The following is a 15,646-nucleotide window of genomic DNA, read 5'->3' on the forward strand; positions in this document are numbered from 1 at the left end:
CATCACTGTGCAGTCAGCAAACAGAAATACATAGGCCGTATTTGTGGTTAAGATTCACTAGCTCTAAATAAAGGGGAATAATGCCTGTTTCAGAGGTGAGATATGGTGCTGACGACAGTTTCTCTGACCACATAAATCAATATTCGTGCTAATATATATGTGCTTGATTTCTTTAGGTCTTATTGTTAGTCATGATATCACACATGCTGAAATGCAACTGAAATACAGGCACTTTCTTACATGCGTGTTGCAGGGAAATAACTGTAAAGGAGGCAAAAAAACAAAGGAAACGTATCAATCCTTAGTCTCATAGACTTTATAATGTAACATAAATGTCATAATGTTAAAGATAAAACTGAAATTCTCAAGTACTCCTTATTTTTGAATCAAACTACATCAACAATCTGCTGATGAAGACGTGATGTGTGATATGGTCAATGTGTTTATACTTGAGAACTAATGAAAACAACATGATTCGATTTCCCAAAATCATGTCTTTGTTTTCACTTTATCTATGTAATATTGACACTCCATGTATATTCATTGATTATTGGCTGGATTTTACGCTATAGACACCAGAGTGACTGAGCTCAGCTGATGACAGCAGAGAAATAGATCGAGTTGCTCAATGGTTTGAATTCTTTTTTTTTTTTTTCCAATGTTAAAACTTGTCGCTGTTTCAAGATGACCACAGTGACTATGAAGGATGATGAATCTAAGTCAACAGGGGACCATACTTCACCACATTTAAGAGGGGATTATATAATTAGCTATAAAAACACATATAATTACTATTTACTTTGGACTGTAAACGTTCCCAACAGTATATAAAGCAGTTAATTTTATCTCCACCTCCATCAGCCACATTATTAAAAGCCAGGCACACCCTCTGGTGTTTTGACTTACACTGCTCAGCTCTCAGGACAGACAGCAGCACTGATGGTGAATGGATTATCTTAGTGAATAAAAACAAACAAACACACACTTTATAAAGAAATCTCTTTAGTATCCTATTAAGACAGACTGTGAACCTATTCTTTCAGTATAAGCTTATAATGTGGCTGCAAATGATCCACATTATAAGTTAATACTTAAGTCACGAGTCACTCTTTATCTTAAAGTTTCCTTGACAAATATTAGTAACTTAAGTGTGAGGTGATTAATGTTTTTCTCATATTGTCTAAGCAGTGGCTCCATCTGTTTATTACCTGTAGCTGCAGGTCACCTGAGTCTGCCTCTGCGCTGTGAAACCAGCATGTGGAGAAACGCACAAACACCAAAAAGGGATGATTTAAACCTGGACAGGTTGGTGGAAGATGTACTCAGATCCTTCACATTCGCAAAAGTACCAACACCATAATGTAGAAATACTCCATCACAAGTCCTGCATTCAAAATCTTACTTAAATAATAGTAACAGTAATATCAGCAAAATTAAAAATGAAAAAACTCATTCTGCAGTAGTATATGTATAACAATGTATATGAAATTGTTAGATGTGTAAGTTGAGTTAATTTTAACTACCTCATGTACAGTCAGTTCACTACACGGGTTCCTCACCTGTTGGTCGGGCTCCTCCTGAGGGTCACCGGATAAATCTGAGAAGTTGTGAAATTATATGTTTTATGATTTTTAATGTAAAATCTTAATCTGAAAAAAGTAACATGTATAGCTATAGCTCTCACATAAATATACTACTCTTCTACTACTACTACTACTACTAGGATAAAGTAATGAAAATATTCCTCAAATATGTTCTTCAGTACTTGATTAAAATGTTACTCAGTTACTTTCCACCACCGCACCTGGAAACATTCAGCTGTGAAGCAAGAGTGGTAACTAGAAAACCTTTCATTTTCTTATAAAGTTTTTTTTCAAAGTGATAAAACTCTTTAGTCTCTTATCGCTTTGAATTGTCTGTCACCTAAGCTCTGAGGTCAACTAGTAGTGTTTGAGGAGGTCTGAGCTAATCTGCAAGACACATGGCACTTCAGACTCACACACACACACACACACACACTACACACATTCACTGGGTTGTGTGCATAAGTAAACACAACTTCCCTATAAATATAAATTGCAGTCAATGGTGCTGGAATTCCTTTGCACTCACTCACCCAGTCACTTACCCTGGCTCTTTCTCACTTTGTACACACCCCCAGCAGGTGCTTTCACTACAAAGTTTAGTTTGCAGTTGTGCTTTAGGCTGTGACTTCCAGGTTAATTGTAATTCTACCAAAAAGCCTGGGAGGGTCCGAGGCCTCGGACTGGGGGCTCTGTGACAGTCATCGGGGGGGGAAACAGATTTAAAGGTGCCTTCTGTCTGCAGCACCTCTGTCCTCAAGTAGCACCCGGGCGTCCCGTCTGAGGCGAGGGTTGATCAGAAACGGGACAAAAGGTCATCTTTCGTCCTGAACAGAACCAGAGCTGTACTGCATCTACCGTCATCCAGTGAAGTCTCTACCTCTGGCCATCAGAGCATCTTTGTCTCGGTAAGAAGACCCTGACTTACACAATGTCTAACATATCTGATGTGTGACTTAAGAAGAAATATAGTGTTTATTTTCTATTATTATCATTATTGTTATTTAAAGGATGAAATGACACCAGGTGTATTTTCATACACACATTACTGTGAACATTTTAATAGCACAGATGTCCAACTTTTCTATTTCTGATGTTGATAATACCATCATCTTATCTTCCAGAGAAAATAAAAGGCATCCTCTGTGCAATTGAATTAATGTATATCTAAAGCAATATAAATAATCTGATCTATGGCCAGAATTTTGGTTAGTATTCAGTTTCACAGTTAGGAACTTCAATTTTAACAGAGTGAACAAACTTCAGCTTCACCACTGAGTATCAAAAACAACACAAGACAGTTGTTAGAGCAGATTTAAGAAAACAGGGAGTTTGAAAACACAAAAATGTTAAGTTGTCACTCTTAGTTTTGCAATTTTGCTTGGTCACAGCAATAAAGAAGACAACTGGGTTTAATGTCATTGGTAAGTTGACAGCTATAACTTTGATTGAAAACAAAAGCATATCAGTGTAAATCCTCTTGTTGACAGATTGGACCCAGAGATGGATGAAAAGCTTATATTATTCATGCTATTCATTGTTGTTTTCTTTGTTTGCCCTGTATCATAGTTATACTTACCTGTTTTTCTTGTTTCTGTATATGTGAAATTACATATTAGCTTTCACTCAGAAAGATAAAAAACAAAATGTGGTGAGGTCTGAGGGATTGTTGGTGGTTTCAGATCAAAAACCACAATGATAATGAAAAGATTTGTCACTGATATCCAGCATAAGCTGGTGGATTGAATTGTAAATTTGATTACCGGGGGAAAATAAATACAATATTCAGAACTAGCAGCGCAACTTCTTCAGGGCAATCTGGATGCTACAGTGACTCGGTATTGGCAAAAGACATGTTTGGCACGCTAACTTTAGTGAAAGAAGTGACATAAATAGAAGCAAAACAAGAGGGTTGGAGACAACTCTAGGGCGAGTAAAGGAATGAAGTTTGATGCTCAATTCACAACGTTCCTTCTAGACTGGTAATGCCTGCATTAGCGATGTAGAAATAGCAAAATTTACAAAGAGTTCCTTTAAGCCAGATTTATAGTCCACACAAGGCGTTAACGTGAGTCCCACTGCAGGCGACTATGGCAAACAATTTGATTTATAGTTGATAATTGTAACACAGTGACTGTGTTTACATTCGTTCATGTACTTTGTGACACAGTGAGCTATGGTCAGCGTTGTGCAAGTTCACACTTCATAATAGCTAGTTTAAAGTTCAGTTCACACAGATTAAAAGGTTTTCCAAATTACATTGTGGTGTCAAACATAATTGCTGGCTGGATCGTGTTCAGAGGCAACTTCTTATTGAATGAATTACAGCATTACGTTTCCTTCTAAATGTATTTTATATTGCAAATTACTTGTAAATTAATTTGCTATTGACATATTTTTGTGTAACTTTTAAAACTACAATTTAAAAACCTGCTCTTTCTAATCTTCTCACAATCAGCAGTTTGGATCCAGCTGCATCAGCACATGCCTTAGGCTCCATAGTGAGAGTCTCCGTATCTTCACTATCTCTGCAATTTCTCTGCACAAAAAAAACAGGTGACAGGTTTATTTTTTCCATCTGGACAGGTTATGCCACCAATCTTCAGGTCCAATCAATTGTATGAAGTTTATCATCTGCATCATTAACTGTAAATACAGCTCTTTGTCAAAATTAATTAGTACCAACAGCAAAAACATTTGAAATGTTTTAGTGTTTCCTAAGATATTGGTATAATGCCAGTGCACCTGACTAACAGTAGAAATTAATCACCAAGTGTCTCAACATCCCCCACTGGCAGTTATTAAAACCTGCTCAGTGGTGGAAAAAATAAAGAATATAATAAAACATAAAGAATATAATGAAACCTAATAAAAACTGGAGAAATTTGTGTAATGGTCTGTAAACTACACAGATTGTCAATAGCAATAGAAAATGAAAGGCACTGTCACAAATCCACCTTTATTTGCAATCCATAAAAGTAGCAAAAAACCTAAAACTAGACTACTACTACACCTAAACCTACTTTATGATGTGAACACAGCACCTACACATGTCACTGCTGCCATAAAATAACATCCAATTCATTCTCTCCACCCTGCAGGCTTTCTTTCCAACAATAGTCACAGTGAGAAAAGTAGCTCAACATAATGATGAAACTCCTTCTTTTTTCTTTGTTCACGGAACAATGACTTCCTTAGTTGGTCCAAGTTTCCCTCTTTTCATCTCTTTAATGTTCATATGGCAAATAGTCACACCTTTAACTCCAGGCTCGAACAACACAGGACTTTTTTTTGTGATGAGCAGAGCACTCAAATGTTTTGGTCAGTTTTAGATAGATATTGTCAAATCTTCTCTACATGTGACATTTTCTTTTTTCTCCGACTAGGATTGAATCCTCCAGGTTAAACACACTTTTGAAAGAGTACACTTTTTGGTTGTTTTAATCACTACTCATTAACTTCAATCTAAACACTTGGCCGACTTCTGTCACAAAACTGTTTCAGCAACAATGATGAATGGGGTAAAAGGTTAATTTTAAGCTAGATTGGTTGTATTGGTCTGAAACTTATAATACTTTTATTTAAGCAAAGGGTTCGGAAGTGAGGACTTTTTTTTTTGTGGTATCTCAGGCATCAAAAGCTCTTTAACTTTAGGCCATTGTTCATTAGTTTGATTTAGATTTTTGCACACACAAAAAGAAAGAGTGATAACACAGCTTCAGTCAATAACAGGAACCTCAAATAATCACCATCTTCATGTTAAATGAGACCAAGCATGTAGAAGAGATGGTTCCCAGCGTGGATGCCTGCGGTACTGAGTCCTTTTCCTTCGGTGTCAAAGGCTGACTTTGCTGAGTAAATGGAGCAAGCTCTAATGCTCCTGAAATGAATATCAGCGACTTGACCAAACTCATTTAGAGATCAGTCAGGGTCTTAATCCCTCTCCCCGGGGGTGGGTGTTTGTGTCTTTTTCTTGTGCCCCCTCTTCCTTTTGGAAGAAGGTAATATGGCTAAATTTGCTTTGCTAATGGGCTTAGTGCAAGCTGTTACAGAGCAGAGTTAACACGCAGCAGCCAGGCAGGGATACCAGTGGCTTTTAATCTGACTCCTGATGGAGAGAAAGGGAGAGTGGGTTATAGTTTACGAGAAGTTTGGAGATAAAAGCAAGACTGGGGAGGTTTTACAGTGGGGGGTCGAGGACCAAAGACTAGAAGAGGGAATCTTTTTTTGGGGGGCAGGGAAGATAACTTCATTAATCTTTGGGGAAGTTTGGTAAGAGAGAGAAAAAAAGTATTTTCTCAACAGTTGTTAACAGCTTTACAATTAATGTCCCCTTCAGAAAAAAGAAAAAAGAAACTTGTGCTCTTAAATCCAAAATGCAAACATAGTATATGACCTTTTGGAGCTGGAATGAATTGGTTCTTAAAAGTGTGTAGACACCTTTTCTCTATAATAAAGGTTTAAGATGATTTAGGCTGATGGGTGTAGACAATCAATCGACAAGTTTTTATGAGTCTTTAATGTCTTTTTTATCTTGACAAACAAAGCCGTGACTCTCCTTGAACATGTGCTCTGTAGAAGCACACTTCCTTTACTGTGGCATCCTCTACAACCACTGATAACCTGGTGTGTGTGTGTGTGTGTGTGTGTGTGTGTGTGTGTGTGTGTATGACGGCCGTGTGCCTTCCCATATGCCAGCTGTGGCAGGTGCACATTATGCGTGCCATATGCGAATTCGCCCTGAGATTATAGCACTTGTGCTACAGCTGACATCCATAAATGAAGACTTATGATGGCAATTTCCTGCTTAAAAAAAGCTGTCGCACCTATCTTTCCAATCTTCATAAAACACACACTTTTTCTTTTTTTTTTTTTTTTGCACATGTGGTTTTGTGCAGATTTTGTGCACACTCTTCTCCACATTATCTAACTTCCATTTGATTAAAATCTCCAGCTGACAGTGGAGACAGAGGGCTGCAGAGACGGCACCTTGAAAGCCAAGGCAGGCGGCGGAGCTGCTTCAGGTCTCAATACGAGTCACCTACCCCCAAGACATCAGCCATTCTGGGCCACTGACCCACAAATAAGAGACTCAGTCAAATCCATTTTGCCCCATGCCTGTCAGCGCTGTGTGTGTTTTAACTCTGTTGAGAGTCATTTTCCTGGTATCTCCATTAGGCTTGGGGTTCTTATAGAGCGACGACAGCACGGTCTCACCACAGTTCTGCTCACAACACGTTAGGAAAAAGGGATTCTTGCTTGCAGCCACTCTGATGGAGCTCTTATTACAAAGCTAAAACAAATGCTGGTTTAGCAGCCAAAGAATTGTAAGACAGGAGCTGTTGGTAAAGGTATTTGTCTTTTTGTCTTAAATCATGAAATCATTTTAATCTAAGTGATGTTGAACTGCTTGAATGTTGCAAAACTTTGTCAGACAGGATTTTCATTAACAAGGTCTTGTCCTCTGCATATTTAAATGATATATTCACCTTCAACTACTTTTCTCGTCCGTGGAAGTGCTTATGATCTCCCACTATTCATGATGATTTGACAATATTTTAACTAATTTTTTGCAATGCTGAAAGGAAACTTTAAAAAGTTTAAATGGCTCACGCATGTGCTGGTCGCAGGTTAGAAAAAATTTCACGTGGCTTGTTTCCTTCATCTTCAGGTACCAGTTATGTCAAACTCAGTGGGCAGTTTATCGGATGGCACAGTGTACGGGTCCCGGATTGGGATGACAGAGGACTCCCTCGCCATTCTGGAGCGAAACAGGGGCTCTGGAGACCCTTGGGACATGGGGGAGACCAAACCAAACATGGAAGCTCTGGAGCGTGGCATGCCAGGCCTCTACCTCTCCTGCTTCGACATGCTTCTCACTGAAGATGCAGCATGGCTAGTGAAAGTTTCAGAGGCCTCCCCAACACTGGCTGTACCCATGACTCACATGGAGCCCCAGGAAGAGCCAGAGCAGTGCCCCGTCATTGATAGCCAGGAACAGGGACTCTCTCCGGGGCTGGAGGGCCAGGAGGAGGAGCGGTCTCTGGAGCAGGTGCAGAGCATGGTGGTGGGAGAGGTTCTGAAGGACATTGAAACAGCCTGCAAACTGCTCAATATCACCCCAGGTAGGCTGCCGTCCAACACACCTGCTACTGTAGTTACTCAAACTCAAGCAGGGTGTTACAGTATCAAGACATATAACTGACAAAGAAACAAATCTTTAAAGCATACAAGGCATTTTTCATGTCTCCAAAATGTTGCCAGTTATTTGCAGGTATAAGAATATTGATTCAGAGATGTTTAAGCCGCTGGTTCTTACTCCCAAAATCAACACATATTTGTGTGGATAGCCCAGGCAGGATGACAGATCTCTTAAATCATATCCTTACTGACGCAAAGCTGTGTTTGCCTGCTCCAGGATATGTTTAATCCTGACCTTTGCATGAGGTTTCTTGGGTTGTGACAGTGATGGCTCCTTCCTGCCAGTATACGTGTACACAGTCTTAAGGGCGAGGTCTCTCATGCTCACAAAGCAAACACAGGAAGCATTATGTATTGTTCTGGCTGTCATAAACCAATACGATCCCCAGTCATCTGTTCTGCTGTTCAGGATTGCTGTGCCATTAAAGTATGACCACCTTGTGTGTTATTATGTGTAAACATACCCAAACGAAACCCACTAAATTGGGAATTTAACTGATTAACGTGACTCAATATGACAATAATCTCACTGGACAAACGAGTCCAAACAAGGTCATTTATTGCAGTGGCAGGTGGGACTTTTCTCACCGCTTTCATATCTTTCTTTGTTTTCCTAGACCCCATAGAGTGGAGCACAGGAAATGTGCAGAAGTGGCTGCTGTGGACTGAACATCTGTACAGGTTGCCCCACGCAGGAAAGTCCTTCCAGGAGCTGACAGGAAAGGACCTTTGTGCCATGAGCGAGGAGGAGTTTCGCCAGCGTTCGCCGCAGTGTGGCGACACGCTGCACGCACACCTGGACATATGGAAGTCAGGTAAGGGTGTGATATTTATTCAAGTTCTTCATAGATTGCTGCACCTTATACAATGATTGTATTGCCTAATGTTTAGCTGTTTTGAACTTTTGAATTTGTGTGCATGCGTGTGTTAATGCGTTTATGAATATGTTTGAGTAGGTGTAAGATGTATAAGCATGAATTCATTTAAAGTAAAAGCTTGTTTTTAAATTGAATATTCGTCTCTCTTTTACTTCCAGCTGCCTGGATGAAAGAGAGGTGTTCAGCTGGAGATACGAAAACTACAGGTAGGTTTGTTTTTCAAACTACAATAAATGAAAGGTGCATACACACAAAGTCAGGCAAAAAAAATCTAATGCGCAGAAGTACTTTCAATTTATACACACTGTGACAAGAAGACACTGGACACTGGGCTTTTTGTGCCACATAAAATGTGTCTTTTCTCAGTGAATCACAACCGAATGTTGTTGCTTTGTTGCGTAGGCAGTGAGGAGCTTTGGTCTGAAGCAGATTCGTCCTGTTCGGGTCAGCCTATTCATCTGTGGCAGTTCCTCAGAGAGCTCCTGCTCAAACCTCACAGCTATGGACGCTGCATCCGCTGGCTCAATAAAGAAAAAGGTAACCTCACTTTTTACTGTCATGTGCACTTCATCTCCAGCCATTTTAATCCACACTGTTTTAAATATCCATCAGTTTTCTAAAAAAAAATCTGGGAACAGAATTTTTTTTTATTTTAGAGGATGTTGCAATGAAAGCAAAAACAACATAGAAATTTAAATTAAAATATATGTTATGATCATTAATTTCCCATCCACTCACAGTTCAGAGTGCACACTTCAAATGAAATTTAAAACTTTAGCTTTAATCATTTTGACTGTAGCTGGCTTCTCCTCTGCTTTCTCTCTCTACATGCCAACTGCTTGCATCTCTTACTCTTTAAAGCGGTTGTAACTGATATTTCACAATAACAATGTGTCAAATGACAGCGTGAAAAACGTTGTCAAAGGGATCATTTGTATAGTGATGAACCGAAAGAGAATTCTCTGAGTTTTATGGAGAGTTTTCAAAATGCCCCGCCTCTCTGTCCAGTTTGATATTAGCCAGGCGTTAGGCGGAGTCACGCACTGCATGATGGTGATGACGGAGCAGCCCACTCTCTTGGTTCAATCTCACCACCCACTGTTCTCTACCTGCTCAGCACCAAACAGCAGACAGACACAGTTAGCGACAAGCTCCTGAACATAGTGGAACATTTCGCAGCTCAAGAGCCAGATATTTCCTTCAGGTGGTGGAGACCAAAAACAGAGCAAAAAGTTGTATGACTTCAAATGAATGACCCCGTTGCACTTCACACTTTGTCTGAGACGTGAACCTTTTTCAGAGCTTCAGCTGATACTTCAACTCCTCAAGTGCCTCAATTTCAACAACAGCTGCTTCTAATTATTTTCCCCTCATTAACATTGTTTCAAAAGATCCAAAGAATCAACGTATTACAATCAAATATTCTATTAGCAAATTTCAGAAGTGCCACATTTTTCCTCAGAAATGTACAATTTAAATTCAATATACTTGCACACAACAGTGCAATGAATTAAAAAAATTCTAGTACAATATTACGGTAGCCTATGTTTTGTAGCATATTTTTAGCACAACAGCACAATTAATGCTAAAATAATTTGTTTCTAAAAGCATTTTGTTAAAAAAAACAAAAAAGCCTTCTTGTCCTTGGAGTTTACTCTAAATGAAACTGTAAATACTGTAAAATAAAAGAAATAAAAGAAATATGCATGCAAGTGGTTGACTAATCTCCAAGTCGCTCTCTTTATGAGCGAATATAAAATGTCAGCACTGTCTCTTTTATACGTTTTGTGGCATGTTGTTACAAATGTCAAATCTCCTGTGACTCCCACCAGGTATTTTTAAAATTGAAGACTCGGCCCACGTCGCGAGACTGTGGGGACTCAGAAAGAATCGACCTGCGATGAACTATGACAAGCTGAGCCGCTCCATACGTCAGTACTACAAGAAGGGCATCATCCGCAAGCCTGACGTGTCTCAGAGACTGGTGTACCAGTTTGTTCATCCAGTATGAGACTGCAGCAGACTGAGAGGAGGGGGAGGAGGAGGAGGAGATGGAAACTTACAAAATTAAAAGGACACGCTATCTCACCATGCACTTGAACACCTAAACCCAAGATGAAAAGGTGACAGAGAACACGTGCACTGACCAACCCCAATGGTACACACTTCCAATGCCAAGACCAAAGTAACAGCTGGCAGCTGCTGCGCGAAGGCTTATCTGTGCATGGGCCGAGAGGAAGAGGCAAAACAATGTGGCTGCTGAGGCTTTTTCCTGCTGCACAATCACACGGCCAGAAAAAAATTAAATGAACTGCCTTTTCATTTGCATGATCTGCCTGTTTATTTTTCCACAATGTGATTCCCAATTATCCTACGCTCACTTCAGCAAACAGATAGAACTGATAACTCTTACATATAAGCTTCATGAAAACGCCCATCGCCCACAGCTACATTTGTTTTGTCTTTTCGTTTCGCTCATCTTGACCATGGTCTCTGTTTGAATTAGAGCCAGTTTTTCTGCCACAGTTGAACGTGTGGTCACGATTGATTTGCTTCTTTTTTGGGTTTGGCCCTGGTTGTTATGCACACAGTCAGTGAGTCAGCTCCCATAACCCATCGACCACAGGACAGGCACTCTTTTTTTTTTCTTATCTGATTCAAGGGTGAAAACCTATAAGAGGACCCTTAAGACTCTGCTGTGACTGTGTTTATAATGCCACTTTTTATCTATTTTTATTCATGGTGTAACTTGGTTTCACTGCTAAAGAGCCCTGCTTTATATTTTATTTTTTCAACTCTGGTATATACTGCTGTATATTGCATTTTATGTTGTGGATGTTTTATTGTGGAGACCCAAAGTGTTCAAAATAAAATAAATAGAGAGTGGAATATATAATCACACATGCATACAGAACATATCATATAACCATGAAATTATATAATAATCTAATACAGTTTTTGCCATCCTAGCATCTCCATAACACTTTGTTTTGATATTTCAGTGCAACCCAATTATTTGATTGCCCTGACATTCATATCCCTCCCAGGATGAACTGTAATAACTTTGGTGATCTCCTTATTTTCATGTAGTGCCATCAGTTCAATGTTTAAGTTTGTCAGATTCTTTGGTTTATAACCAGATCCCTGCAAATCTAAAGGCATTCCCATCAGCCTCAGCTGCACTTTGTGTGCTAATTGGCAAATGTTCATACATGCTAACCTCTAACACACATGTTAATACTGCTTAACATGAACATGCTAGTATTATCATTGGGATCATGCTGATGTTAACACTTAGATTACAACACGCCTGTGTTCAAGTACATTCTCACAGCGTTGCTGGCATGTCTGTGGACTCTCAGTCCTGTTATTTAGTTTTAACAGCTTTTTAAATATCACAGTCTGTTTTTATTTACCATTCTTAATAGATATTGTCAAAGAGTCTCGACATAAAAAATTAACACAAAAAACAATAATAAAAATTACATGGAATAAACTTTTATTTTGAAAGAAAATAGGATGACATAACATTTCATTTCCAGACTAACTGGATTATTTTACAATCACATAGTTTTTGTATTTGATCTTTCTTTAAGTATTTATTTCATTCTTTTTTTGTATGTATTTACCGGTAATTCATTTTGAATGCTTTGGTTGTCCACATTTTACACCCATAGTGCTTCCTATTTTCTCCTGGAGATATTGCCTAAATGTCTGCCTGAGCAAGGATACGGTATCCGAGCTTCAAACAGGGCTCAATAAACTTTATTTTTTAATGGACCATGCACCTGTGTGGTGTCTCTACCTAAAAGTAAAGTAGCACATATAAATTCAGCTACATGTTCTCGGGAAAGCAAACGAAGGCTCAACAATCATCACGTAATTACTAATATTGCATGTTTAATGACATTTTATCTTCTTGCTCTTTCTTTTTCTTGTAAGATTTGTCATAATTGCTCTTTATATGAAATAAGCCAGAGGGTAAATATCTGCTAAGAAAAGGTGGGCTTGAACTATAACTCGAGCTGTTTAACTTTGCAGGTAAACTTATCCCTGTATGTTCTGGTGTACAGGTGTCAAATCTCACTGAGAGAAACATGAGTTAAAAGCATCAAGTGGAGATATGATGTCAGTCTTGAGGTGAAAGGATATGACTGTGTGATAGTTATTTTCAGTTCAGAACACAATTCTCACGTGATAATACACAGACAAATGTGTAAAACATCATAGAATTATATATATTTCAGGCCTGTGGCATACAGAGTTACTTCTGCACTAATTAGGACTGAGCAGAATAAATGAGTAGGCCCCACCCACTGTTTCAGCTCTGTCTGACACACCTCTGCAAACGACTGTTTTAATTCACCATCCACCCTGCAAACACATCCTTATGAACTCTCTCAGTAGGGAGGGGCTGTTTAAAATGTTATCTAAGGAAAGAAATGTATATGCATAAATCTGTATTTCATTTAAATTTCTTCACTTATTTTTCATCCCTTTTTGCCTGTGTTGTCTTGAAATACATCAGAATTAATTTCCAATTTTTAAAATTTTCTTTTGAACCGTGCTCCACTGCCTTGAATTATATAACACTGTCTAGATGTTGCATTAATTAAACCTTCTGACTAGTAATGGAAAGCAACTTTAGCTGATAAAAACCAATGAATGTTTTCCCAAAATATCACAAAATGATGAGTCTAGAAAGAAACTTTTGCACTCCTGAGGGACTTACATGTAACGCTTCAGAAAGTAAAAAAACTGAAAGGGTGTAATTAGGCACACATCAAGTTAGTGTGAGGTCATTTAAAAAGATAAGTCAATGAAAACAGTAATGTCTGCTCACTGATTTCAAGCCATAAAACTTATTAAAAAATTCAAGTTAAGTTTAAAAATCAAGTGAATAAATAGTAATGATAAATGTAGCAGTAATTTGAATCATTTGTAATAGCTGACACCAAGATGTTTTAGTGTCTGGCTCATTTCCATTTGGGATATAAAAATAATAAACACACCCAACCATAAAATTTACTTTAAAAGCAAATAGCTGTTTTGTTTGTTTTTTTTAGGGTTGACTTTCCTTATAGGTCACGCGAGATCTGTACAAGAGATAAAAACCTCAGCAAACACCTACTTTAAAAATAACAACCGCAAATTTGATTATCATAAGTTGGAGAATATGCATTCAGTTATTACACCACAAGGAAATGGCATGCTATCTTTTAAATATTATCTACATGTCTGTGAGTGTCCTGTGGCACTGTGGGAATTTTGTTGCCGTGTGGTTGAGGTTCATTAACTGGCGACAGGTGTGTTGATTGAACAGGATGATACTGAAGGATTGTGTTGTTTTTGGGAATCTGCCTCGCGGTGTGATGATTTATGTGACACATGTCCTCACAAAGAGCTGACTGTGGTTACTGCTGACCTCTAGTGTCAGTACATGTTATGAAGTTTAGAGTTACACCCAGGAGGCCGCAGCATTAACCTTAACGTGACTCTTTCTCAGACTAGATGAGAAGTAACTATGTGCATTTTACTCAAGAAATATACTTAATTTCAAGGTATATGTAATTTGACTCATTTCATTTTATGCTACTTTATACTTCTACTCGATCACCTTTCAGGGCGAAGTCTTATACTGTTTATTCCACTCTATTCATCTGACATTTGAAATAAAAAATACAATCAAAAGAAACTGTGTCATCAGAGATAAAACAGGGTTTTCCAGATGTGTCTGGCTTGTAACATCTTGCTAAAACAGGTTCCTGTCATGTTTTCAGATGATGACTTTGTTAGAGACATTTCACCTTCGAACCTCATTTCAATAATGTGACACCCCAAAAAATATTCACTATTTACAGCAAAGCACACAGAAAAGATTAGAAGCAAAGTCTGAAAAATAGGATTGTAGATTAATGTATCAGAACTTTTTTCTTTCGTCTCCCATTAATCATCTCACGACCCCTCAGATTTATTTGGTTATTCTATCCAACACAGTTAACTGCATATAAAGAAATTAAAACTTACTGAAAACCTCAAGCAGCTACAACAGTGAAATGCTGCATGATGCATTGATGCGTCAGTATTAACAATCTAATAATGTCGAATAGAATTGATTTCAGTCACAGAGGACATTTCACTGCAGAACATAAACTTTTAATTTTGATACTTTCAATACATTTAGCTGAGGATACTTAAGTGTGTAATTTTAAATGCAGGATTTGTAATAAGAGTTTTTCTACATTGTTATATTGGTACTTTTACTTATGGATGTGAGTACTTCTTCCAAACCAGGAGGAAGCTCAGGGTGGAATCCTTAAATACTTTGTTCAAATTAATTTACAAAGGGTGTTATTGTTATATAATACATTAATGAAAATAGTTAAAGCTGTATAGCCGACTACATTCTAGTCTTTGTTGTTTGTTATGTGTGATATGGGTGGCACAATGGCAAATTACTTTCATCCTGCTCTTTTTTTTTTTACTTTTAATTAAGATTTTATGTATGAAACCTATATAAAATATGACTTGCTGTTAGTGGGTCTGTATAAAATAGTTAAATTAGCTCTAACTACAACAGTAAAATGCTACTTACAGATTCATGCATCACTAATAATAATAATAATAATACAATATTTGATAATGCAACACTTGCACTGTGACTACTTTAAGTAACGCTCTGCTAATATTACTTGTTTTACTCAGATAACACTTTCACTGCATGACTTTTAGTTATAATGGAAAATTATTCCTGTAGTGTAACTGACATCTTTTAATTCTACTCGTTTTCATCTTGTGAGGGAATTTTTCTCTTGTCCACCTAATGAAGGGCTGACTCGGGGTGAAAGGTCAGTGCGAGGCCGCAGCTGTGGTTTGCTGCTGATACTGCTGCTGCCAGGGCTGATAACAGCAGACCTTGGATGGTCAGTATCAAGTGGCTGGGTGTTCAAAGAATCAGCACTTGGGCGTATATAGTCATGTTTC

At 38.2% G+C, this 15,646-nt stretch overlaps 1 protein-coding gene across 1 annotated transcript; it reads left to right on the forward strand.

The window, feature by feature from the left end:
• Nucleotides 1-2,119: 2,119 nt before the first annotated feature.
• On the forward strand, nt 2,120-12,442 carry LOC130185299 (SAM pointed domain-containing Ets transcription factor). The gene is made up of 6 exons (XM_056401685.1): nt 2,120-2,491; nt 7,255-7,708; nt 8,402-8,599; nt 8,821-8,868; nt 9,065-9,199; nt 10,495-12,442. Exons 2-6 carry the CDS (start codon nt 7,264-7,266, stop codon nt 10,671-10,673), a joined length of 1,005 nt encoding a protein of 334 aa, XP_056257660.1. The 5' UTR covers nt 2,120-2,491; nt 7,255-7,263; the 3' UTR covers nt 10,674-12,442.
• The last annotated feature ends 3,204 nt before the right edge of the window (nt 12,443-15,646 follow it).

Source organism: Seriola aureovittata, chromosome 2, assembly GCF_021018895.1.
Source record: "Seriola aureovittata isolate HTS-2021-v1 ecotype China chromosome 2, ASM2101889v1, whole genome shotgun sequence".
Classification (NCBI taxonomy): domain Eukaryota; kingdom Metazoa; phylum Chordata; class Actinopteri; order Carangiformes; family Carangidae; genus Seriola; species Seriola aureovittata.

What these genes read in the sequence shown, in the direction of transcription:
- LOC130185299 (XM_056401685.1), top strand. Translation starts at nt 7,264, where the DNA reads ATGTCAAACTCAGTGGGCAGTTTATCGGATGGCACAGTGTACGGGTCC. An exon ending in ACTGCTCAATATCACCCCAG is followed by an intron (nt 7,709 to 8,401) that starts GTAGGCTGCCGT and finishes TTGTTTTCCTAG; the next exon opens with ACCCCATAGAGTGGAGCACA. An exon ending in TGGAGATACGAAAACTACAG is followed by an intron (nt 8,869 to 9,064) that starts GTAGGTTTGTTT and finishes TTTGTTGCGTAG; the next exon opens with GCAGTGAGGAGCTTTGGTCT.